At 42.0% G+C, this 26,231-nt stretch overlaps 1 protein-coding gene and 1 pseudogene across 1 annotated transcript in view; both read left to right on the top strand.

Moving 5' to 3' along the window:
- The window catches only part of FBL (fibrillarin), a 23,902-nt gene extending 321 nt beyond the window's left edge, over nt 1-23,581 (top strand). The window contains exons 2-9 of the mRNA XM_061597075.1: nt 376-501; nt 10,194-10,373; nt 11,633-11,727; nt 11,893-12,063; nt 14,529-14,661; nt 16,397-16,509; nt 19,219-19,364; nt 23,354-23,581. Coding sequence (XP_061453059.1) covers nt 376-501; nt 10,194-10,373; nt 11,633-11,727; nt 11,893-12,063; nt 14,529-14,661; nt 16,397-16,509; nt 19,219-19,364; nt 23,354-23,378 — 989 coding nt within the window. The 3' untranslated portion in view covers nt 23,379-23,581. The remainder of the gene's footprint in view (nt 1-375; nt 502-10,193; nt 10,374-11,632; nt 11,728-11,892; nt 12,064-14,528; nt 14,662-16,396; nt 16,510-19,218; nt 19,365-23,353) is intronic.
- LOC133371078 (5S ribosomal RNA) lies at nt 13,574-13,692 on the top strand (annotated as a pseudogene).
- Nucleotides 23,582-26,231: the final 2,650 nt, after the last annotated feature.

The raw sequence follows: 26,231 nt of genomic DNA, 5'->3' as shown, positions 1-26,231 counted from the left end.
GCTGAAAAGGCTCCCGGAGCGGTTTGTTAGATTGGTACGGTGGCAGTTCATGCACTTAGCCTTTCGATCTAAAAGAGGCAACACAACAAGGAAAGGGGAGGGTAGAAGCAAACTCAGGCTTAAAAGTTCCAGTTCTTATATAGACCAGCTGGGATGGGAACAATTCAGATAACCTGATGGCTGCTGCTAAGTGAGAGTTGAGGGAGGCTAAAGGCCGCTGGTTTCTCATTAGGAGTGATGGAAGAGCTGTTGCTTGTCTGTCCTCCCTTTGCTCTATAGCCTGATGGAATGGCTGCCATTAGGTTACAATTGAGGGAGGGCCGAAGGGAGAGAAGAGTGAGATTTCATCTGGTTTATTTGATTTAATCTCTCCAGGATTTAGCCCCCGTGGAGGACGTGGTGGATTTGGGGATCGTGGAGGACGTGGTGGATTTGGGGATCGTGGAGGACGAGGTGGATTTGGGGATCGTGGAGGACGAGGAGGTTTCCGAGGAGGTCGGGGTAAGTTATGTCTTTCTTCCCCCATTTATATATTAGCTGTAAATGTGTGTTGCTACCCTACAGTTAGGGTACTCAGATCTGTATTGGTGAATGCGGGGAGGGGGGAATCAAGGTAATTTAGCCTAAGCTGTGAGTGCCTGTCGCTCCTCTTGATGATTTGGCCACAGTGTGGTCCAGGTGCCTTGGCTAAATAACAGCCAAACAAGCTACCTGCTTCCCTTGCAGAGTGATGGGAGTGAGGGATTGCCAGTTTGGGGCAGGGCATCTTTGAAACACAACGGCCAAGCAGCCTACAGTGTTCCTTCCAAACTTGGAGGTAGAGAGAGGGTGGAATAGCTCCAGGATTGGGAGGAAAGCTGAGGTTTGTCAAGCCTACTAAAAGGCTATGACATGTTCTCCATGGTGTAAAAAAATGTGAAATCCTGCTTAGGATCATGGCATGTATTTCAGCTTTGGACTACTTCCAGAGGTAGCCATATTGGTACATTACAGTGAATTAATACTGACCCATACGGGGTCTTGTGGCAACTGAAAGACTAACAGATGTATTGTGGTAGAAGGATAATTCAAAGTCCTCTTTGTCAAAGGTACAAAGTGGACCCTTGTCTATGATAGTTTATGCATAATAAATCTTAAACGCTTCCCATCCCCACTCTTTTGGGACTCATTTGTTCACCAGTGGCTAGTGATGGAGAAAGAATAGAGATGTTTGTGCTGAAGGGCTAACAGGATGTTCTGGGATACTGACCCTCCTGGGTGTTTACATCTCAGTTATTGCTAATTTTATTTAGGTATGTGTGGAAATATAGAAAAAGAGTCAATAGATTATTTGGGGGATGATTAATGACTGAAAATGTTCTGATGTTCATCACCAATCATGGGTACATAAATGGAATGGTTTTACTTGCCTGTATAATTCTATATTCTGTTGCTGTAACCTGCCCTGGGATCTTATGGTGAAGGGCAGGCAAGAAATTAATTAATAAATTAACTCCTAAAACTGCAATACAATCTTTGATACAGTGAGGTTTCTGCAAAATTTAATGTTCTGTTTGGGCTGTCAGGATAGGTTATGAATGAAAATGGAAGTTACCTAGGCCCCAAAATCTTGGAAACTGCAGTTTGTTAAGGGTGCGGGGAACTATAGGCTTGTGAGGGGTAAAGTATAGTTCCCAGGATTCTTTGAGGGGCGTGTGCTTTAAATGTATAATGGATATACAGATCTTTGCAAAAGTACTCAGACCCCCTGGACCAATGTTTTCATATTACTGAATTACAAATGGTTCATTGTAATTTTGTTCTGTTTGATATTTTATTGTGAAACACTGAAACTCAAAATCAGTTATTGTAACGTGACATTGGTTTTATGTTGGGAAATGTTTGTAAGAAACGTAAAAAATTGAAACATGTTGCTTGCATAAGTATTCAGTCCCTGTGCTGTGGAAGCTACCAGTTTACACAGATGAAAGAAATTGCCCTATCGAGGACACATTTATGTTACCATTAGCCTCCACCTGTGAACCATTAAAGCTGCTGTAACATTGTCAGGATAAAAACCCCACTGTTGAAGGATTATTGGTCAGGCTGTGGATCTGAAGGAAAATGAAGACCAAAAAGCATTCTGCAGAAGTGAGAGATGATATAATACAAATGCATAGGTTAGGCACTGCCAAGAAAAGGCTGTCCCTCAAAACTCAGCGCTTGAACAAGGAGACTTGTTTTTTTTTTTTTATATAGTTTTTATTCAAATTTTTCCAAAAAACAAACAAAACAAAGTAAGAAAAAACATAACAATACTACAACAAAAAATAAAAATAAAATGGTTGACTTCCGATTTGTCACAGATCAGCTATAAGTATATAATATACATCAAACCTGTCCCTTAATATGTACATACAGAATCCCTTTTCTCCATAAGCTGTCTTAATTAATCATCAAATCCCAGTATCATCATTTTATTTTGATCTTTCGACAAAAAGTCTAAGAGAGGCTTCCAATCCTTAAGGAATGTATCTGTCGATTTTTCTCTAAGTAAACACGTCAATTTATCCATTTCTACTAAGTCCATTAATTTCAGTAGCCATTCTTCCATTGTTGGTATTGATTCCATTTTCCACTTTTGTGCATATAATAATCTTGCTGCCGTAATCATATATAATAATATTCTTCCATATTTCTTTTCTATTTGTTTATCCATAAAACCCAGTAAAAAAAATTCTGGTTTTGACTGAATATTTATCTTTAAAATTTTTTGCATTTTCCTACCTATCTGTGCCCAGAATAATTTCGCCTTTTTACATGACCACCACATATGATAAAAAGATCCTTCTTGTTGTTTACATTTCCAACAAACATTAGAGACATTACTATACATTTTTGACAGCTTTTCTGGAGTCATGTACCAACGGTACATCATTTTATAAAAATTTTCTTTAAGATTATAACATAATGTAAATTTCAAGCCTTTTTTCCACATATTTTCCCATTGATCCATTTGTATGTTATGACCAAAATTTTTTGCCCACTTTACCATGCACTCTTTTACTTGTTCTTCCTCCATATCCATTTTCAATAAAAGTTTATACATTTTTGCAATTATGTTTTCATCATTTGTATACAAACCTATTTCAAAATCAGATTTACTTATTTCAAACCCATACATTTTCTTGTCCATTTTATATCTTTCTAACAATTGTAAATAGGCAAACCAATGAAAACTATATCCTTCCTTTATCAATTGTTCTCTCTCTTTCATTGTATATTCTCCATGTACATTTTCTAATAGTTCTTGATAAGTTAACCATTTCTCTTTTCCAGATATTTCTCTTCTATAAAACGCTTCTTGACTTGAGACACATAATGGTATTTTCGAATAAAACCTTGGTTTGTATCTATTCCATATTTTCAACAGAGAACGTCTTATAAAATGATTGTTAAAGTCTACGTTTACTTTTACTTTGTCATACCATAGATATCCATGCCATCCCCACTTCAGATTGTGGCCCTCCAAATCCAATAGTCTTTTATTCCTCAATAAGATCCATTCCTTTATCCAGACTAAACAGCAGGCAGCAAAATAAAGTCTCAAATTTGGTAATCCCAGTCCTCCTCTTTCTTTAGCGTCTTGAAGTAATTTAAATTTAACTCTTGGTTTTTTTCCTTGCCATACAAATTTAGAAATATCTTTTTGCCATTGTTTAAAAGGTAAATCAGAGGATATTACAGGTATTGTTTGAAACAAAAACATCATTCTCGGTAATACATTCATTTTTATCACAGATATTCTACCCATTAATGACAGTTGTAGTTTATCCCATCTTAGCAAGTCTTTCTTAATCTCTGTCCATAATTTTTCGTAATTATTATGAAACAGCTTTGAGTTTTTATTTGTCATGATGATGCCTAAATATTTCAACTTTTTTTCTATTGTAAAATCTGTCTTGTCCATTAACTCTTTCTGTTCCCTTAAAGTTAAATTTTTCACCAACATCTTTGTTTTTTGATTGTTGATCTTAAATCCTGCTAACGGTCCAAATTCTTTTAATTTGTCCATCAATATATGAATTCCTTCCAAAGGGTTTTCTAGTACAATTATCAAATCATCAGCAAATGCTCTCAATTTATATTCTTCTTTTTTATTTTTAATCCCGAAATCCTTTTATCTTGCCTTATATCTCTAAGCAGCACTTCTAAAACCAGAATAAATAAAAGGGGAGATAATGGACATCCCTGTCTTGTACCCTTTTGTATTTCACATGAATCCGTTAAGTCTCCATTAACAATTATCTGGGCCTTCTGTGATGTATAAATCGATCTGATCCATTTTATAAAGTTGTCTCCAAAATCCATTTGCTCCAAAACCTGGAACATAAATTTCCAATTCAAATTATCAAATGCTTTTTCAGCATCTAAAAAAATCAAAGCTGCTTGTTTATCATTTCGTTGTTCTAAATATTCCAACACATTCAAAACATTCCTGACGTTGTCACGTAATTGTCTTTTAGGTAAAAACCCTGATTGATCTTCCTGAATAAATTGTTGCAATATTATTTTCAATCTTTCAGCCAAAATCATTGTAAAAATTTTATAGTCATTATTCAGTAGAGATATTGGCCGATAATTTTTTGTTTTAGTTAAATCTTGGTCCTCTTTAGGTATTAATGTTATATTAGCATTTTTCCAACTATCCGGTATCTTTCCCTCTTGCAAAATAGAATTCATTGTAGACTGTAAGGGTAGCAAGAGTTCTTCCTCCAAACATTTATAATACATTGCAGATAGCCCATCTGGTCCTGGCGCCTTTCCTAATTTAATTTTATTTATAGCTTCAGATATCTCTCTTGACGTAATAGGGCCATTAATAACTTGTCTCTGAAAATCTGTAATTTTCGGCAAATTCTGTTTAGATAAATACTCTTCTATTTTTTCAGATGGAATTTCTTGACACTTATACAATGTTGAGTAATATTGATGAAAAATCTTTTTGATTTTTACATTATCTGTCAGCGTCTCATCTCCTTCTTGTATCTTTAAAATAATATTTTTTTGACGTTCTTTTCTTAATTTATATGCTAACCATTTCCCAGGTTTATTTGCAAATTCAAAAGTCCTTTGTTTAGCAAAATTTAATTTCCTTTCAATTTCTCTAACTGTCAACATTGATACTTGCTTCTGTAACATTTTAATTTGATTTACAATAGAAACTTTAGCTGGATTCTTTTTCAATTCTTCCTCTTTTTGTTTTATTTCTTCCAAAATTAATTGCATTTTCTGTTGTTTCTTTTTTTTTAATTCAGAATTACATTTAATAAAGTATCCCCTCATAAATGCCTTACTAGTATCCCAAACAATATTTTCACTTGTTCCTTTATATAAATTATATTCAAAGAACTCCTTTAATTTCTTCTTACATTCTTGTACTACTTTATCATTCTGTAATAAAGATTCATTTAGTCTCCATCTAAATCCAAGATTTTTTTTTTTTAAAGTTAATATCACAGGATTGTGGTCCGAAAAAGTTTTTGGTAATATATCCATTTTAAAAATATCCTTCGCTAAAATTTTTGACATCCAAATCATATCAATCCTCGAAAATGTTTTATGTCTTTCTGAAAAATAAGTAAATTCCTTTGCATTATCATTTATATATCTCCAGGTATCCACCAATTCTAAATGTTCCATGAGTTCAAAACAAATCTTCGGTAATTTACCTTGTGTCTCTTTGATATTTTTTTCAGAAAGCCTATCAATTTTTGGTGAGATTACCCCATTCCAGTCACCCATGACACACCAATGCTCATATGAAAACTCTGACAATTTTTCCATAAGTCCTGTATAAAACCTTGTTTTATCTTCATTGGGGGCATAAATACCCACTATCAAAATGTTTGTACCTTGTAAAGTAATTTCAACCCCCACAAATCTACCACTATCGTCCAATAATACCAATTTAGGAAGCAATTGTGGGTTAATATAGAGAACAACTCCATTTTTTTTTTTTGGTCCAGCTGAAATAAATTCTTCACCCAAATTTTTACAAATCAAATATTTGGAATCTTTCTTCTGAATATGAGTTTCTTGTAGACAAATTATATCCAATTTTAATTTTTTCAAATAATGAAACACTTTCTTTCTCTTCTGCGCCGTGTTGGCTCCATTTATATTCCAAGTTAGGTATTTGTAATCCATCATTAAGCGTGTATTTTAAAATTTGCCTGATGCTCCTTTTGATCCATCATCTTCCTTCCCCTCCTCTGCATATCCTTGTTGACTTTGTTTCCCAGGAACTATATCCATATCTTTGAGTTTATCTTCTTCCATATCTTTTGAAGCTTTTCTCAAGAAGTCCCTTGCTTTTTGAACAGTATTCAGTCTGTATTTCTGTTGTCTGAATGTAAAAATCACTCCTTCTGGAACGTCCCACCTAAATTGAATTTTGCATTGCTTAAGTTTTTCTGTAAGGAAAGCATATTCTTTTCTCTTACGTAAAAGTCTAATAGGAATTTCCTTCATCACCAGTATTTCCTTACCATCAATTTTAAAGGTATATTTAAAGTGTTGCTGTAAAACCATATCTCTGGTCGTCTTCTTTACGAAATAAACAAGCACATCTCTTGGAATTTTTTTCATTGTTGCATATCTGGAGTTAATTCTATAAACTTTGTCTATTTCAAATTCCATCCTATCTTCATTCAAGTCCAGAAATTTTACTAAAGCATTAACAATTTTATCTCTAATGTCTTCACCTGTTTCCTCAGGGATTGCACGGAATCTCAAACAATGCTCTTTATTTCTCATTTCAGTCACAGCTAAATAGCCATGCAGGTCTTTAAGTGCCAAATAGTCCAAATTTTTTTCTAGTTCCAGATTTAGTATATCTGTTCTATTCTCCAAGGTTTGTACCTTTTCTTTAGTATTTTTTGCATCTTCCTTTATTTGCCCAATTGTCCCTTTAATCTCATCCACTTGTGTTTTAATATAGTCTTTTATATCTGTCAATTCAGTTTTCATTTCCTGTTTCATTTCCTGTTTTATAGCATTAATCCCTTCCATTATTTTTTGAAACATTTCTGGGGGTATATCCTCTTCCTGTGTATCAATAGAACCTCTTCGCCCCTGGGCCTTGGTTGTTTTTTTAGTTGTCATTTTCAAAAAGAGGCCTTTAATTTCTAATATTAATCACTGTTTCAGAACCTAAGGGCAGTCTATTTCTTTTCTTTTTTTCCCTCCACCAAAAAGAAGAGTTAATATTCCAGGCCTATTATTGAAATCCAGCCAGCACAACACAGTCCTTATCTACTTCCAAGAATGCAAAACAATTCTGGTTGCCAAGACTAAACAATTAGTAGCATATACGAGCAGCGGATTCATCCAACAAGAAATAGTCCAAAGAGAAAAATAGTCCAAAATATAATAATTACCTCTCATCCGTTTTTAAACTTTAAAAGTCCAAATTCAAGCCAGCTTTTTGTCGTAAAAAAAGTATATAAGTTGTTTATATTTTCTTTCTTCCTTAATTATATTTAAAAGAGAAAAAGTATGACTCACCCAGGTTTCTCAATTGCTGATTCATAAACAAATCCCTTTTATTGCAGTAATTTAAGCCAAATGATAAGGTTTAGGCAGAAGTGGGCTCGCTGGTTAAGAACGTTTTTTTTTGAGAGAAGAAAAAACGCTTCGCTTTATTCCAGTTCAGCTTGCGTGGAATTCCTGACTCCGTCTTCAGCCGATCGGCTTGCCTTCTTATCTCAGGAATTTCCTGATCAATTCCAGCCGCCGACAGCTCAACGAAGTCTTGTGGAAGATCTGATCGGTTCTCCTATACCTTGGAGAACATTTAAGCCAGTCCAAGATTCCTCTTGGCTGGCTTTTAACCTGAAAAAAGCTTCCTCTGAGGCAGAGCTCCCTCAGAGACAACCACCAGCCAGCACCACTTCCCGGAAGTCCTTGAACAAGGAGACTTGTGAGAGAAGCCACAGAGTGGCCAACAATCACTTTGAAGGAGTTACAGAGTTCAGTGGCTGGGAGTGGAGTTATGTTGCACCAGTCAACCATATCAAGAACATAAGAACATAAGAAGAGCCTGCTGGATCAGGCCAGTGGCCCATCTAGTCCAGCATCCTGTTCTCACAGTGGCCAACCAGGTGCCTGGGGAAAGCCCGCAAGCAGAACCCGAGTGCAAGAACACTCTCCCCTCCTGAGGCTTCCGGCAACTGGTTTTCAGAAGCATGCTGCCTCTGACTAGGGTGGCAGAGCACAGCCATCATGGCTAGTAGCCATTGGTAGCCCTGTCCTCCATGAATTTGTCTAATCTTCTTTTAAAGCCGTCCAAACTGGTGGCCATGACTGCATCTTGTGGGAGCAAATTCCATAGTTTAACTATGCGCTGAGTAAAGAAGTACTTCCTTTTGTCTGTCCTGAATCTTCCAACATTCAGCTTCTTTGAATGTCCATGAGTTCTAGTATTATGAGAGAGGGAGAAGAACTTTTCTCTATCCACTTTCTCAATGCCATGCATAATTTTATACACTTCTATCATGTCTCCTCTGACCCGCCTTTTCTCTAAACTAAAAAGCCCCAAATGCTGCAACCTTTCCTCGTAAGGGAGTCGCTCCATCCCCTTGATCATTCTGGTTGCCCTCTTCTGAACCTTTTCCAACTCTATAATATCCTTTTTGAGATGAGGCGACGAGAACTGTACACAGTATTCCAAATGCGGCCGCACCATAGATTTATACAACGGCATTATGATGTCGGCTGTTTTATTTTCAATACCTTTCCTAATTATCGCTAGCATGGAATTTGCCTTTTTCACAGCTGCCGCACACTGGGTCGACATTTTCATCGTGCTGTCCACTACAACCCCGAGGTCTCTCTCCTGGTCGGTCACCGCCAGTTCAGACCCCATGAGCGTATATGTGAAATTAAGATTTTTTGCTCCAATATGCATAATTTTACACTTGTTTATATTGAATTGCATTTGCCATTTTTCTGCCCATTCACTCAGTGAATTCACAGAGCTCTGCATAACACTGGCCTGTATAGGAGGGTGGCGAGGAAGAAGCCATTACTCAAAAAGTACCATCTGAAGGCACGTCTGGAGTCTGTCAGAAAGCATGAGAGTGCCCCAGCTGTGATGTGGGAAAAGGTTTTGTCGTCACCTGAGACCAAGGTAGGGCTTTTTGGGCAAAACTCAAAGCCCTATATGTGGCGCACACCTAACACTGTCCATGCCTCAAGACACACCATTCCTACAGTGAAGAATGGTGGTGGCAGCATCATGCTATAGGGATGCTTCTCATCAGCAGGGACTGGGCATCTTGATAAAATTGAAGGAAGAATGAATTGAGCAAAATACAGGGAAATACTGCAAGAGAACCTGCTTCAGTCCGCTAGAAAACTGAAGCTCAGGAGGAAATTCACTTTTCGGCAGGACAATGATCCCAAGCACAAGGCCAAAGCAACATTGGAGTGGCTCAAGAACAAAATGGTGAATGTCCTACAGTGGCCCAGTCAAAGTCCTGATCTTAATCTGTGACGCTCTTTGAAAACTATGGTCCACAAACGATGTCCAACCTGCATGAATGACCTGGAGCGAATCTGCCAAGAAGACTCGCCAAAATCCCTCACCTTACAATAATTGATTTTGAGTTTCAGTGTTTCAAAATAAAATATCATACAGAATAAAATGACCATGTGCCATTTGTAATTCAGTAATATGAGAGCATTGGTCAGGGGTCTGAGTACTTTTGCAAGGCACTGTACAGCCTTAAGGAGAGGAAATAAATATTTACTGAATTACATCGGTCTTGCATTGGACTATGGCAACTCGTATTTCTTGCTGTATTTGCTGACTAACTTAATACACTTTTTTCTTTCACTTGTTTGCTGGTTTTTTCAATAAAGCTTTTGAAAATCAAAAAATAAAGAAAATCGACGTTACTTCACCTTCTAGTTCTGTTGTAACCAATGGGCTCTATGATAACCTAGTGGGCTCTAGCTGGAAACCGTACTGGAGCATTGTTAGAAGGATATAATGGTGCTGTTGGAGAGATATAGTATGGGATAACTGTTGGAACTGGAGGAGTGAACTTTTATACTTGGGATTAGACAGACGCACACTGAGACTTTGGGATGATGACATCTGTTGCTTCTGAATCGTTTATGCCCCATTCCTTCTCTTTCACCTGCAGGAGGCGGATTTAAGTCCCCTGGTGGTGGTGAAGGAGGCTTCCGTGGCGGCCGAGGTGGCGGCGGCTTCCGTGGCAGCCGAGGTGGCGGCTTCCGTGGCGGCAGAGGAGGTGGAGGACGAGGAGGACGGGGTGGCTTCAAAGGAGGCAAAAAAGTTACAGTAGAGCCCCACAGACACGAAGGTAAGGCTTCCTCAGCATGTCCTATAAGGGCATGATTTAACTCCATGCGGGAGCATGCTTTTTCTGCTCTATAGTTGTACATTGCTTAGAAGCTGTTTTGGCATATAAGCAATACATTAATGATAGACCTTATGAAGGTGCAGCTATGTATCAAAAGCATTGTGGGAGATGCGTTCCTCTTTGTCTGATATAGTGCAAGGTAAAGGTTGCTATGTCCAAATAATCTTCGGAAGGCGGGTTGTCCCTTTCTGATAGCTGCAGCGAAAAGCTGTTGTGGGAACAGACTCTTCAGCACTCTGGTGAGCTTCTACTCACTGCAAACTACTGCTATGTGGAAGTGTTGTAGCTCTAAAGAGATCGCTTGTGACATCCCCTGAATCCATGGCTTTCTTGAATGCCAGAAAGCAGGTGTCTGTTGAATATGCTTCCTCGATGTACAAACACAAATATTCTGAAAAACACTTTTTCTGACACGGAACCTTAAGTCTGGCATCCTGTAATACTTTACTGGACTTACTCTAACCGATTCATTTTTTTATGTTTCTTTTTGACTTCTTGATAAAGCTACAAAGTAGCTTAAAAGTGTATTAAAATAGACATGAGCTCTCCATGCCTTTTTTAAGGGATGGACACTTGTCTGAGATTGCAGCTGCTGCTTGGAGTAAGTCCCATTGAACACAGTAGGGCTTGTGAAAAAAACTTGCATAGAATTACTGTTCAAGACTGAGTGACAAGATTTCCATTTGTACAGTAATGATATATTTTGGGGTCCTTTGCCTCTGAGTAGTTGGGGATGGAGAAGTGACAGCTATACTTCCCCCTCTAGCCCAGAGCTTGGACAAGTTACTTTTTTTGAACTACAACTCCCATCAGCCCAATCCAGTGGCCATGCTGGCTGGGGCTGATGGGATTTGTAGTTCAAAAAAGTAACTTTTCCAAGCTCTGCTCTAGCCACATACTAGATCAGAGGTAGCCAATGTTGTGCCCTTTGGATATTGTTTGGCTGCAGCTCCCATCGTCCCTTACCATTTCCCATGCTGGCTGGAGCTGATGGGAGTTGCAGGTGCCACACCTGGATGTGGAGGCCACCATGTTGGGCAGTCCTGCAGTAGCAGCTATCTAGACTGTGCTCGTGAGGAAATGATAGGAATGGGATCTGTGTTACCTGTAGATCAAAACCGGAATACTTAAATCCTTGCTCATGGGAAGCATCTCTTCTATATGAATAGATCATGTTCTAATCTGTTTTGTCTCTTCAGGTGTTTTCATCTGCAGGGGGAAGGAAGATGCCCTAGTCACGCGGAACATGGTACCTGGCGAGTCTGTGTATGGAGAGAAGCGGATTTCTGTGGAGGTAGGCAATGTGTGATGCTTTGGGGGAGAGTGAGGTAGTGGAGTGGGAAGAGAGAATTGCCTGAAAATGCAGGAAGGGGAAGTGCATGCCAAGGAATGTAGACCTCTTGGCCTACAACCCCTGGGTTGGAAAGCCCTTCTCAATCCAGATCTTTCCCTCTCCAAGGATGGCGAACTAAAGGTGGAATACCGTGCCTGGAACCCCTTTCGCTCCAAGCTGGCTGCTGCCATCCTTGGAGGCATTGATCAGATCCACATCAAGCCCGGTGCCAAAGTGTTGTACTTAGGAGCAGCATCGGGGACAACAGTATCTCATGTCTCTGACATAGTCGGACCGGTAAGGAACTGCATGGGGTACCTGAAACTGTGACTGTACCTTAAACTGCTGCCAGGTGCTCCTGTCTGTGTACCCGTCTCACAGATAAAGCTGTGCAATCCAGGCCAGTGAATTGCAGTGAGAGAATCTGGGACGCTGCAGAAAGTGGCTTGAGGGAGTTGTTCCCAGTGATTCAGTCAAGCAAATGAATGAATCTGTTTTTCCCTTATCTTCCCCGCCACCTCCATTTAGCAGGGTGTCACATATTTTGGCAGGCCTTGTTTGCCAAGTCAAAGCTTGCAGGTTCCATGGCTCTGCTCCTTTCCTTTCCCTGACCCAAGCTGTGTCTTTGTATGAGGTCAAGAGACAATCCCCAGCTGCGAACTTGGAGCAAGGGGGGAGTGGAGGGGCAGGAATCATCATAGGAAGCTGCCTTATACCAAGTCAGACCTTTATTCCATCTAGCTTAGTATTGGCTGCACCAGGTGTGGGGGAACCTTTTCAGCCCAAGGGCCAAGTTCCCTTGTGAGCAACCTTCCAAAGGCCACATTCCAGCGATGGGCAGGGCTAGAGGAAAAGATGGGCAGAGCAACAAATGTAAAGATCACCTTTGTGCAGTAGGCTAGTTTCTACACGAACCTCTCTCTATTCTTCAACCAGATAAGCAAGTGGCATTATAACAGTTCAATGCTATATTCCAGCCAAGTAAAAACACTTGGGGTGTGAAGCAGGGCCAGTGAGGGTTGTGGCCTGGAGAGAATTCCAAGGGCCTCATTTGGCCCCTGGGCCTGAGGTTCCCCACCCTGGTTTACACTGACTGGGAGTGGCTGTCCAGGGTTTCAGACCAGGGGCATTCATAACTGAAGAGCCAGTGTGGTGTAGTGGTTACAGTATTGGACTGGGACCTGGAAGACCAGGGTTAAAATCCCCATTCGGCCATGAAGCTCACTGGGTGACCTTGGAATACTGTGTTCATTTCTGGTCTCCGCACCTCAAAAAGAATATTGTTTAATTAAAAAAAAGTGCAGGAAAGGGTAACCAAAAGGAACAAGGGAAATAACTCTGTTATAAGGAGATGTTACATTTTGGTCTTTTTAGTTTTTGGTTGAAAATATGAGTAAAGGGGGACACGATAGAGGTGTATAAAATTAATGCACAGTGTGGGAAAGATGATTATAAGAGGGAGAAAGATTTTTCTCTGTAATGCCACATCCATACCATGGAGAATCCTGGAAACTGTAGTTTAAGGGTGCTGACCTCACAGAGATATAATTCCCAGCACCCTTAAGCTGCAGTTCGCAGGATTCTTTCTGACTGTTCAAAATCGTATAAGAACGCTTTAAATGTGTGGTGTGGATGTGACCTAATTACTAGACCCTGTGATCATCATATTTAGTTACTAAATTTGTGTCCTGCCCATCCTCCCAGTGGAACCCATGGTGGCAAGTATCAGTGTTAAAACAGTACGATTCAAAATAAAATAATATATTTAAAACGTTTAAACAATTTAAAACTATCTAATATTAAGAACACCTACCACCATACTACCCTGAACACACCCGATCTCGTCTGATCTCGGAAGCTAAGCAGAGTCAGGCCTGGTTAGCTCTTGGGTGGGAGACCACCTGGGAATACTGGGTGCCGTAGATGTAGAGGAAGGCAATGGTAAACCACCTCTGAATACCTCTTACCATGAAAACCTTATGAATATATCCAAAAAAGATTCATAGTATCACCATAAATCGTAATTGATTTGAAGGCATATAACAACAATATTTAGAACATCTAAAAGTATTTGAAAGCAATTGCATGCTCTGACAGGCATTAATTTCATAGTTGCCATGGCCAATGTCTGTCAGCCATCTACTGCCTGGGTAATCAGGAATGTTTTTAAATATTTTTAATGAAGGTCAGTAAAATGGGAGGAACTGAGTGTGGGAAGATTCAGGAGAGACAAAAGGAAGAACTTCTTCTCACCAGTCAAAGTTAAACTGTGGAATTCACTGGCACAATATGTAGTGATGGGCCGCCAGCTTAGGTGGCTTAAAAGGGATTTAGACAAATTCGTGGAAGATAAGGTTGTTCATGGCTCATAGTCATGATGGCTCTAGGACTGGAGGTGGTTCTGGCTCTGAATGTCAGTTGCCGGGGAGCATGCATGGGGTGGGTGTTGTTGTGGGCATCCCATGAGCATCTCATCAGCCACTGTGAGAACAGGGTGCTAGACTGGATGGATCTTTGATCAGATCCAGCAGAGCTCTTCTTACTGCTGGGACTCAGCTACCTTTTCCCAAAGGGCAGAGAATTGTTGAGGATGCGGAAAGGGGCAAGTGGAATTGTTGGGTGCTGGTCTTAGAACTAATTTCTAGCTATTTTATCAAAGAGCATTCAGGGCTACATTAATGGTACTGCAGGTGATAGGCTTCCTCCTGTTGTGGGCATGCCCAGGTGAATGAGGTGCTGACTTCCTGTTTCTTGTCCAATAGGAGGGCCTTGTGTACGCTGTGGAGTTCTCCCATCGCTCAGGCCGTGACCTCATCAATGTGGCAAAAAAGCGGACCAACATTATCCCCGTAATAGAAGATGCACGACACCCGCACAAATATCGCATGTTGATTGGTAAGTTGCATGTGAAGCTTTCGTACCTGCACAAATAATCCAGCCTCTCATGCACGATAGTTGAATTGGGTATCTCTTCGAGGAGTGCCCTTCTCCTGTCTGCCTTCTGTTCCCCCACCCCTTGGGCAGAAGGGCCTGCCTGTGGATTGCAAGAGCCTTTGGAACGTTTAAAGTTGCATTTTGCCAAGTTCCTCTAGCTCAGCCTTTCCCAACCAGTGTGCCTCCAGATGTTGTTGGACCACAACTCCCATCAGCCTCAGCCAGCATTGCCAATGGTCAGGAAAGATGGGAATTGTGGTCCAACAACATCTGGAGGCACACTGGTTGGGAAAGGCTGCTCTAACTAAATATGCTCTGCTGAGCAGCAGTGGTTCTCCAGGGTTTCAGGCAAGCGCTTTCCCCAGTCTTACCCGGAGTTGCTGGGGACTGAACGTGGGAACCTCTGCAGGCAAGGCATGTGTCAGGTGTGGCCCTTCAGATGTTGATGAACCACAACTCCCATCAGCCCCAGCAAACCTGGCCAATGGTCAGGGATAAGGGGAGTTGTAGTTCAGCAACTCCTGAAGGGCCAAAGGTTTACTTCACCTGGCATATGCCGTACCACTGAAAATCACCCATTTATGTTTATGAATCAGCAAGCTGCTACTAACTGACACTGGGGAATCGTACCAAATAAAAGATGTCTGGGGTGTTCTTCACCTTTAGATCATTGTTTTAGAAATGACAAGCAGGCTTCTATCAGTCCAGATTTTCTCAGTTTGATTTTGGTAGAAAGAAAAAAGTTTGACCTGTTGACCCAAACTAACGTGGATAAACAAGGCTAAATGAACACTGCTGCTGCCTCACAGCTGTTGCTTGATCTGAAAAGGGCAGGAACAGTGACAAATCTTTACAGTATGTGAAGGGCAGGGTGATGGGATCTGGCTAGCAGGTTGGATTCTGAGTTCCACCACCACCAGCAGGCTGCTTTGAAAGGGACTGGTGCCCTGTCAATCACTTGACATCACCATAACATCAGGCGACTCAACTTCAAAGAAAAGAACTGGGAGTGCCTATGTGGGCTTCTGATTCTTCCTTTGCAGGTGTGCTCCCAATACTTTTAGCTGCAGCTTGAACTTTCCTACACACAAAGTTATATCTGACTTCAGGCCTAGGAGAGGTGGGTGTGGTTTACCTGAAGCAGCCTGGTGAACCAACCCTCCGAGGCCTGGCAGGCCCAGTTAGACCTGATGGGCAGAGATTCCCTGCCATGCTGGCCTGGAGTGGGGAACTTTTGGCCCTCCAGATGTTGCTGCACAACAACTCCCATCACCCCCCCCAATAAGCGTGGCCAGGGTTGATGGGAGTTGTAGTCCAGCTATATCAAGACGGCCAAAGGTTCCCCACTCCTGTGCTAAGCTCTGCTGTGTTGTTATATTCAGCAGACGCCTTCTACTTTAACCTTTAAATGCCTGCTGAAAACTGTTCTGTTTCCCCAGGCTTATGCAGGCAGTTGGGGAGTTTGTGGGGTTTTTTTTGCAGTAGCTGACCTTTGTTTTTACTGTATTTGTTAATCGTTTATATTGTATGCTTTTTATTGTAAACCACTTTGATGTTTTTTGAAATGAAATAGCAGTATACAAATACGTTTATAAATTAAATAAATAATATCATCTTAATATTAAGCCAGGTAAGTGAGAAGATTTACAGTTCAACTTTCAGGTCCCATTGTCCAATGTGCCCCTTTGCTTTGCAGGCATGGTGGATGTGATCTTTGCAGATGTGGCTCAACCTGACCAGTCACGTATTGTGGCTTTAAATGCACACAATTTCTTGAAGAATGGTGGCCATTTTGTCATCTCTATCAAGGTAATTCTCAGTTGGACTGTTCTGTCTTATAGCTGTAGGAACTTGAGGTGAAAGGGTGTTCTATTCAGCATCAGTGTTGGCAGGGGGGGTAGGTGGTTCGCTGTAGTCCATCATAATTCCATTTCCCTTACTAAGAGACCACCCACTCTGGGGTGGGGTTCACAAGTCTGCACCTGGTGCTGAGTCATAGACAGTATAAGGATGTTGTTGATGTACCACCCACCCCATTGCCCGGTGGTTTCCCTATCTGGGCTGCTGGAGGTAGTCTCTGGGGTTGTGTTAGTGAATCCCAAGATGGTTGTCTTGGGGGATAAACATTCAAGCTGAGTTTTCCTGAAGTCAGCTGGCCCAGGACTTCATGGTCACTGTGACAACCATGGGACTGTCTCAGTATGTCAGTGATCCAATACATAAATCAAGGTGTACCTTTGATTTTGCCTTTGGCACAGGGTACGGGTGGGAGGTGGCTACCAGAATTGGAGGGTGATGGTTTCATAGTGACCCTGCTGTCACGGTCAGACCATTTTCTGGTGGTTTTTGGACTTGCACTGGCAGATTCCCTGCAGCAGCAGGGGGCCCACTAGTATGATCTGTCTGCAGCCTGAAGGAATCTGAGGGATTTCTAAATGCTATGGGAGATTTTCCAATGGGTAGACAGAGCTGGCTATCCTATGGAGCTCCTTGCCTTGCTATGGAGTGGTGAAACCCATTTTGCTCTGTGGTTGTTTGGGGAGCTTTGGACAATGAAATGAGACAGACTAGGGCTGTCTGCATATGGCATAAGCCTCGTCATGAAAGTGACAGAGTATTGAAGCGCTTGATTGTGCCTGCTGCATGGCAGTGAGGGTGGCAAAGAAATCATAGTTTTCTGTCTCCATTGCATCCTTGAGTAGCCATCCAGCAGCATTGATTGAAGGGGTGTGGGATTTATTAACATTTACCCCAATTAGTGGGAGGTTGGAACCCTTGGATGTCTGCTGTGACAAGTTTGCAAGGCATTTGAAAGAGAAAGTTACTTGCTACCATACAGACTTGGACACAATGGTTGAAAGAACTCCACTGGGGTGTTATGGAATCAATTTTAGCGTTTGAGGTCCAGGGATGTGGACAAAGTGCTTCTGGCTGTTTGGCCATTAAATGCCCTCTTAAGAACATTAGAAGGGCCTGCTGCATCAGGCTAAAGGCCCATCTAATCCAGCATTCTGTTCTCACAGCGGCCAGCCAGATGCCGGTGGGAAGTCTGCAAGCAGAGCTTAAATGCAACAGCACTTCTCCCGCTTGGACTGCAGTCCAATGCATGCTTACCTGGGAGTAAATCCCAATGAACCCGAAAGAGCTGAGTAGACACGTATAGGATTGCAACCTTGGTGATTCCCAGCAACTGATATTTAGAGACATACTGCCTCTTGACCCTTGTCCATCAAGGCTGAATCAAGCAAGTTGAGGACAAGTGACTGGGTGGGTTGAGAGCATAGTCAGTGCATCTTTACATGAGGGGGTGACGCCTACTGCCTTAAAAGAAGCAGCAGAATTGTACAATTCTCTCTTAAAATGCCCTCTCTGGGCCCAGAGGTGTGTTAGAGCTCCTGCTGGATCACAAATATCTTTTTTGGAGGGGAAAGAGGGTTGTGGCTGTTGAAGTGCAAGTGCTCTTGGAGGAAATGGATTCTCTGGACCCATTCCACTCTGGATTCAGGCCTGGTTTTGAGACTAAATTGGCCTTGGTCAACCTGACAGATTGAGAGACTGGAGAATACAACCCTATTGCTTTTTGGTCTGTGGCTTTTTATAACATTAGCTGTAGTGTCCGCTGTATGGGTTGGGAACAGGAGGCACCGTACTAAAGTAGTTGCATTTCTACCTATGGGGCCAATTCTAGAAAGCAGCATTGGAAAACTGTATTTCAGTCTCCTGGCACTTATGCTGTTGGGTGGCAAGGGCTTCCATCTTGTCCCCAATGCTACTAAGGTTGCTGGGAGTGGTGTTAGGGGATTTGGAGCGAGGTGCCTCCTATATGCAAAGAATGCCCAACTCTAGTTCTCTGTAACATTTGCAGTGTCACACATGACTCGGGTCCTGGATCTGTGCTGGGATGAAGGGGTAGGCTGGATGAGGGCTGGCAAGCTGAAATCCTGACAATATGGAGGCCTTGTGGGTGGGAGTTCCTGGGTCTGAGAATTAGGCAGGGTGCCTGTTCTGAACAGGGCTGTGCTCTGGCTGCTAGTGTCCTCTTGTAACGGAAGGAACTGATGAGCTGTCCCACCTACATAAGCATTATTAGTAGCATTATTAGACTTGTTAGTTACCCAAAAGTTCTCCAAGTGACTTACATTTGAAAACATAAACAGGCCATAGAAGAAGAAGAAGAATCATATTAAACCTACAATTCATTAGTATACATATAACACAAGGAAAATAAAACAGCCACAGAAAGTTTTGGCACTACACTGACAGTAAAACAAAATCAATTCAGTCTATCAAAGGCCTGGGGGGGAAAGTGCTGAAAATATGTCAGCAAGGGTGCCAGGTAGACCTCACTGTGGGGTGCATTCCACAAATGGAGAGCCACAACTGAAAAGGCCCTCTCTGTTGTCATCTCCCTCGGAGGAGGAACCCAGAGGAGGGTCTCCGATGAAGATCTAAGGGTCTGGGTAGGATCTTATCAGTTTGGTGTTGGAATGGCTGACAGATTTGACCCTCTTCTCCTAGGCCAACTGCGTTGACTCGACAGCAGTGCCTGAGGCCGTCTTTGCATCAGAGGTGAAGAAAATGCAGCAGGAAAATATGAAACCCCAGGAACAATTGACGTTGGAGCCCTATGAGCGGGACCATGCCGTCGTAGTAGGCATTTACCGGTATGGTGAAATGTGGGGATGCTTATGTCTGCATGCACTCTGTGTGTCCGTGGAGACATAAGGGGGCAGGTAGTATTGAGACCTAAAGATGAGCACTATTGTTCCTCCACCCAAGTAGTAGGAAGAGTAAGCTTATTAGGGGCTTGAAAAGGACTCATCAACGGAGTTATGTGTATGCTGCTTCCAAATTTTGATCAAGAAATAGCAATTGTGTGATCTAAATAAGCTGCAAATGAAGGCAAAAATATGCATCCTTCTTGCTTTATACTTGGTTTTTCCCTGTGTGCTCAATGTCCTTCAACATCCATTGGTGAAGGATTCTGTTTGCACAACAGGACTTCCTGTCTTCTACCTGCAAGGGTGCCGCACCCTCCCCAAATCTGCTCTGGAAATTTGAGAGAAAACCCAGAACAGATTTAGGGGATGTGAGGAGAGGGGAAGTTCCATTGCGCAGCCAAACATCCTTGAGCAGACAGAACAAATGCATTGAAAATTGCCCATTGTCTCCAAAATCCTTTCAAACCTGTTAGGTGTGCCAGTATCTATATTAAATAGGAACATATATTCTGTAGGAACCTGAGAATCTACGTTTTATCAGGTGAGACCATTTGTCCCTCTAACTCACCACTGTCTGCTCTGGCTGGCAGTAGCTCTCCAGGGTCTTGTGCTGCGCTCTTTTCTTTCACTTGCAACCTGAGCTCTTTTAAATGGAGATGTCAGGGGTCCTGGGACCTTTTGCAGGCATTGCATGGGTTCTGCCACTGAGCTGTGGTCCCTCCCTAATAGGTGAGGCTAAGAGAGCATGCCCTGGCTGAAGGCCATTTGCTGCCTTGGTGAGGAAGGTGCGGGATATAAATCTAAATAATATTAATTTGGTATACTCACAATCTGAACTAAGGTTGGGGCACTTCTGGTTCACTATATTTGGCCCTTGGGGGACCCAGTGGGAGGCTGTGCGCTCACACATATACACCCCTGCCTCCTGGGAAGAACATCACAGCAAGGGGGCAACCAACCTGGCCCCAGTCACTAGCCAGAGAATCAGCCACTGCAGGGAGCTTGTTTCCCCTCTCTCTGCAAGAGGGAACGTATGTCTCCAACTGTAGAAGTGAGGGAAAACACACTCTGGTGTCTGTCACCAGCTAGAGGAATAAGGGCTGCTAGGTCAATTGCACGAGGAGACCAGCCAGGCCCCTGTTTGATATAGACATGCCTGTTTGCTACTCACCGCATTGTTCTGGCGGTGGCACTCTGATCCCTCTCCTCTACTTATCCCTCCAGCTCCCCTTCCCTTATGTGTGTTGGGTGGCTTCTCTTTTTTAAAAAAACCTATATGCTTGAAGGGAAGGGTGTATCTTATTTTTATTGAATGAATTGTTTTGGAGGATAAACCTGTCAGAAAGCAGAATAAAAATACAAACCCAAATATAATTTATTTATGGCTCACTGAACACAGATAAAAGTTACAGAATGTAAAATAGATAAGATCATTACAAGAGGAGAAAAAATCAAAAAGCAGTCGTAGATTGTCTAAGGGAAATTGCAAGGTGTAGAAGTTTTGCAACTTGCTTAGCCATTAAAAAAATTAGAGCTACTCCTATAAAATCTTCAGCAGAGACTCTGAACGGCTGTGTAATGGGATATAAATTTATCTACCCCTCCTCTAGTAAAAACTCCATTTGTGTGATACTGATGCCACCTTTTCATTGTTACAAGGGCAGTATCTGTTTACAGGTATTTTGTTATATCTACCCTCCAAATGTTTTGAGGCTAAAGCATTAAACTGTGCCTAAGAAAAAGCTTTCCTATATTTAAAAAGGCAATTAAAATAAGGCATCTCAACCTTAGAACTGGAACCTGGCAAACCCAGCATCAGGGGGAGGAGGGAACAAGGCCCCTAGGCCATGCTGTACAGCTCTTGGAGGTCTGTTTGGTTTGCTCATAGTTAATAGATCAGGGGTACCCAAACCATGGTCTGTGGTCTCCTAGCGGCCTGTGAGCTTCATTCAGGTAGTCCACAGTGTGTCTATGAAGAACAGTAGGAGGAGCAGCTCTAAACAGCAGTGCAGCCCATTAAATGTTCGTATTGATTTTTAATTGTATTGTTGCTGCTTTTATTTCTCAGGTTGTATTTTATTGTATACTCTGGAATTAAAATACGTAATACTATAAAATACAAGATAGGAAATAGAAAAAGCAATAAAAATACAATTAAAAATAATGCAGCATCTAGTACAGAGCATTACAATTGCTACGACAGGCAGAAAAATCATTACGTGGTCTGCCGAGACCCTCAGCAATTTTCAAGTCCGAGCAGGGAGGGGAGTTTGAGAACTACTGTTATAGCTAACAAGAAAGAAGGTGAAAGCCCAACTGACATAACTTTTTTTCAGCAGTTCCTTCATTCAGGCAGACTTAGGTTTCTGTATCCTATGTAGCACTAAGTAAAATGTTAGCGCAAGTGTTTGCACCGTGGAACTTCTTTACCTTGTGCACCCCGTATCCCCCAACCTTCCAGAGCAAATTTGGGGAGGGTGTACCGGGTTGAGGAAGGGGGAGTACCAATAAGCCAGCGTAAACCTTTGCACAGACAGTGTACATCTTTGCACTAGCATTGGATACTGCCCGTATAGAGCCCATCATCACCTGGAATACAAAAATTGAGAGTAAGCAAAAGACAGCAACAAAGTAAAAGTGAATGGAATATGTCCAAGCTAGGCAGCTCAAAGCATTTAGACCAGCTTCCCAATTAAGAGTAGCACCGACAACGCATCAATGCATAGCAAATACAAATCAAAATTAGGATTGAACTCTTTCTAGACAGATTTTAAAGCATGAAGACCAAACAGGCGATTCAAAAAGAATCTGTGATATGATTTCAGATTTAATATAAAAATAAATAACACTAGCTTTCAGATAGTAGAATTGCTGGAACTCAGGAATATCCTTCACCTGGTTTGAGCCCTGAAGGACAGGCACCGCAGTTCTAGTGCAGCTGTTCGGATGCTGCTGAACTATAGCTCTCATCATCTCTTGACCTTCGGCTATACTTGTTGAGGCTGGTGGGAGTTGTAGTCCAACATGTGGAGGGCTACAAGTTGGCTGCCCCTGGCCTAGCCAATGGAAATCCTGCCCTGTGCCATCATCCCCAATAGTAAACACCCACATGGACACATGTATTGCAAGACTAGGGAACCTGTAGCCTCCAGAGGTTGTTGGACTCCAACCCCCATCAGCTACAGCCACCATGGCTAATGACCAGGAATGAAGGGAGTTGTAGTCCATCAGTATCTAGAAGGTCACAGGTATCCCATTCCTGTGCTAAACTAATGAAATTTATTTGAGAGTTGACAGTGGCGTATAGAGGTATAATTGCTGAATCTTCTATAGATTTTCTTTTGTAGCTGGGTGTAAGGGATCCTTTCAGAGTATTCTTCTGCCTCTAAAAGTGACTTTCAAAAGGTGATGCAAATACACATTCATTTATCCTTTTTGGACTGTCGTTGGGGGATGTAACTCTTCAACCATTCCCTTGCAACAGCTTTCAACTACCCATATTTTTCAAACGAGGCTTCATAACCATTGCTTAATTGGGTAGGCTCCAATGAGTATTTTGTGGGAATTGGTTCTTCCGATATTATGACATTGGTCCCTGTTATTGAAGCCATGCTGTGTCGTTTCCCTTATACTTCACATTACTGCAAGTGGCTGGCTGGGAATAATATCTTGGTATGTGTGCTGCACATGTCTGGGAAGAAATGGCTAATGCCTGGTTTAAGCTCTTGCAAGGAGAGTGATGCTGGTTAACATCCCCCTTGCGCTTAAGTACCACTCAGTGTTTATAAAATGAACTCTTAAATGTGAGAATTTGATCTTGAGGATACCGAATTGTATAGCTTAGAAAATTATGCATTTGCAGAGTGCCAAAGCACAATCTAGCGCAGCCCTGTTGTTAATCTGTGAACAAACTCTCTCCTTTTCCTTTACAGACCGCCTCCTAAACAGAAGAAATAAAGCGCACAACTGTTGAGAGATGATTGCAGCGGTGTTTTAGGTCAGAGTTACTTCTCTTGCCGCTTCATGATTCAGGACTCTTTCTACAGATTGGGCCCCAGCTTCGAAAGGCCCAGGCATTCATACAGAGATGCTCTACCACACTGGTTTTCTGTGGCGTTATCAAATGTGTATATTTTTTATTAAAATGTGTAATGTAGAGACATGCTGGTTCTGTTTGTGAGCTTGGAAAAAAAGCGGCGCTTGGAAATAATTAGCAAGGACAGAATTAGTTCAGGGCCATCGAAAACTTGCCAGAGTCTTACCATCACAATGGATTTGAATGATTAATATTATGCATTTTTTATTTTATTTTATTCAATATATTTATATCCCGCTCTATTTCCGAAGAACTCAGAGCGGCAAACACGAAAAGAAGAAACAATCATATATAAAAGTTAGAAAAATTAACATAATAAAAACATAATTAATTAAAAGCACAATTAATACCAAGCATAAATCAAAAATTAAAAGTCAACCTGTGTATCACAAATGAAATGCTTGATGGAATAAAAACGTCTTAACCTGACGACGAAATACTACAAGAGAGGGAGACAGTCGCACCTCTACCGGAAGAGTATTCCAGTTTAGGGGCAATCACCGAAAAGGCTTTAGTTCTGGTTCCCATCTGATGAACTTAGGAGAATGGAGGAATCATAAGAAGAGGATCCACGGAGGATCTCAGGGGTCGGGAAGGTATATAAAAAGATAAGCGATTAGATAAATAGAGGGGGCCCAAGCCGTGTAAGGCTTTAAAAGTTAAAACCAGCACCTTGAATTGAGTCCAGAAGCAAACTGGCAGCCAGTGCAATTGTTGTAGAAGTGGCGTTGTATGGGCCCGTAGGTTAGCTCCTGTTAGCATTCTAGCTGCTGCTCTTTGAACCAGTTTAAACTTCCGAGCTGTTTTCAAAGGCAATCCCACATAGAGCGGGTTGCAATAGTCCAACCGGGATGTAACTAAGGCAAGTGTTACCTTCGTCAGGTCGGAAATCTCCAGAAACGGGCACAGTTGGCGAACCAGTCTTGGCTGGGCAAAAGCGCTCCTGGAGACCACCGAAACCTGGGCCTCCAGGTTCAAAGCTGAGTCCAGAAGCACACCCAAACTGCGAACCTGAGTCTTCAGGGGGAGTGTAACCCCATCCAACACTGGTACATTCCCAATTTCCAGATCTGTCCCACGACTAACTAGAAGCACTTCTGTTTTGTCAAGATTTAATTTCAGCTTATTCACCTTCATCCAGTCCATCACTGATGTCAGGCATTGGTTCAGGGGCCGGACGGCTTCCTTAGTGTCTGGGGGAAAGGAGAAATAAAGCTGAGTATCATCAGCATATTGATGATACCGAACTCCAAACCTCCGGATGACCTCTCCCAGCGGCTTCATATAGATGTTAAATAACATCGGGGACAACACCGAACCCTGTGGGACCCCGCACATTAGGGGCCAAGGGTCCGAGCAGAAGTCACCGAGTAAAACTCTCTGTGTCCTACCCTCCAGGAAGGAGCGGAGCCACTGCAAAACAGTACCTCGTAGTCCCATCCTGGAGAGACTGTCCAAGAGGATACCATGGTCAATGGTATCAAAAGCCGCTGAGAGATCAAGAAGAACCAACAGGGACACATTCCCCGTCTAGTTCTCTGCGAAGGTCATCAACCAGGGCAACCAAGGCCGTTTCAGTCCCGTGGCCAGGCCTGAAACCAGACTGGAATGGATCATAATGATCTATTTCCTCCAGAAAACGCTAGAGTTGAGTGGCAACTAGTCGTTCAATGATTTTACTTAAGAATGGTAGATTGGAGACTGGGCGGAAATTATCTAAGCAAGAAGGGTCTAAGGAGGGTTTTTTCAATAGTGGTCTTACAATAGCCTCTTTTAGGCATCCTGGAAGGTAGCCTTGTTGGAGAGAGGCATTAATTACCCCCCAGACCCAATTGACCAGTCCTCCTCTAGCCTGCTTTATGATCCAAGAAGGACAAGGATCCAGTGAGCAGGTAGTAGGTCTCATTCCACCAAGAAGTTTATATCATCAGGCTGAAAGCATCCTTTTAGTAAGTATATTGTATAGGATTATATCTTCTGTACTCTTAGTCTTCAAGTGGTGATTTGGGAACACAGGCAGTTCACAGCCTAAAATGAGCCACACCAGCATGATTTTAAAAAGTTATTGAGGGTGGGGGTTTTTAAGTGAGGAAGAAAAGCAAACTAGAACAAGTAAGAGAAAAATACAGGCTGGGGTAGAAAGAGCAGAGAAATAGGGAAATGTTTTATTTAGTTGTATATTTTTCCTGCTTTTCAAGGGAAGAAAGCCTTCACAAAGCAGTGCAGATTTCAGTTTTGAAAGCAATCCTGGTTCCTGGCCTTCCCTATGGGACACCTGCAGCCACAGATTTCAGGACTGAACATGGGACCTTGTGCATCAAATCAGATGCTCTAGCAGTGTCCTGTACCGCTATGGTCTGCAGGCTTCGTATCTCCAAGGTGGGGAGAGATTTTTTTTTTAATGTCTTCAAGTCGATTACGACTTATGGCGACCCTATGAATCCTTTTTGGATATATTCATAGTTTTTATGGTAAGCGGCTATTCAGAGGTGGTTTACCATTACCTTCCTCTAAACCCACAGCACCAGGTATTCCAAGGCAGTCTCCCATCCAAGTGCTAACCAGGCCTGACCCTGCTTAGGTTCGGAGATCAGGACAGATCAGGCTGTTCAGGTAGTGTGACCGTAGGTAGGAAGACAGAAGAGCATTCAAATAGTGCTGTCAAGCACCTAGGTCACAACTTAGCCAAATGAGGAGGGTCTTCAATGCAGCTG

Source organism: Rhineura floridana, chromosome 15, assembly GCF_030035675.1.
Source record: "Rhineura floridana isolate rRhiFlo1 chromosome 15, rRhiFlo1.hap2, whole genome shotgun sequence".
Lineage (NCBI taxonomy): Eukaryota > Metazoa > Chordata > Lepidosauria > Squamata > Rhineuridae > Rhineura > Rhineura floridana.
The sequence above is the reverse complement of the archived record's forward strand: the minus strand, read 5'-3'. Positions and strand labels throughout refer to the sequence as shown.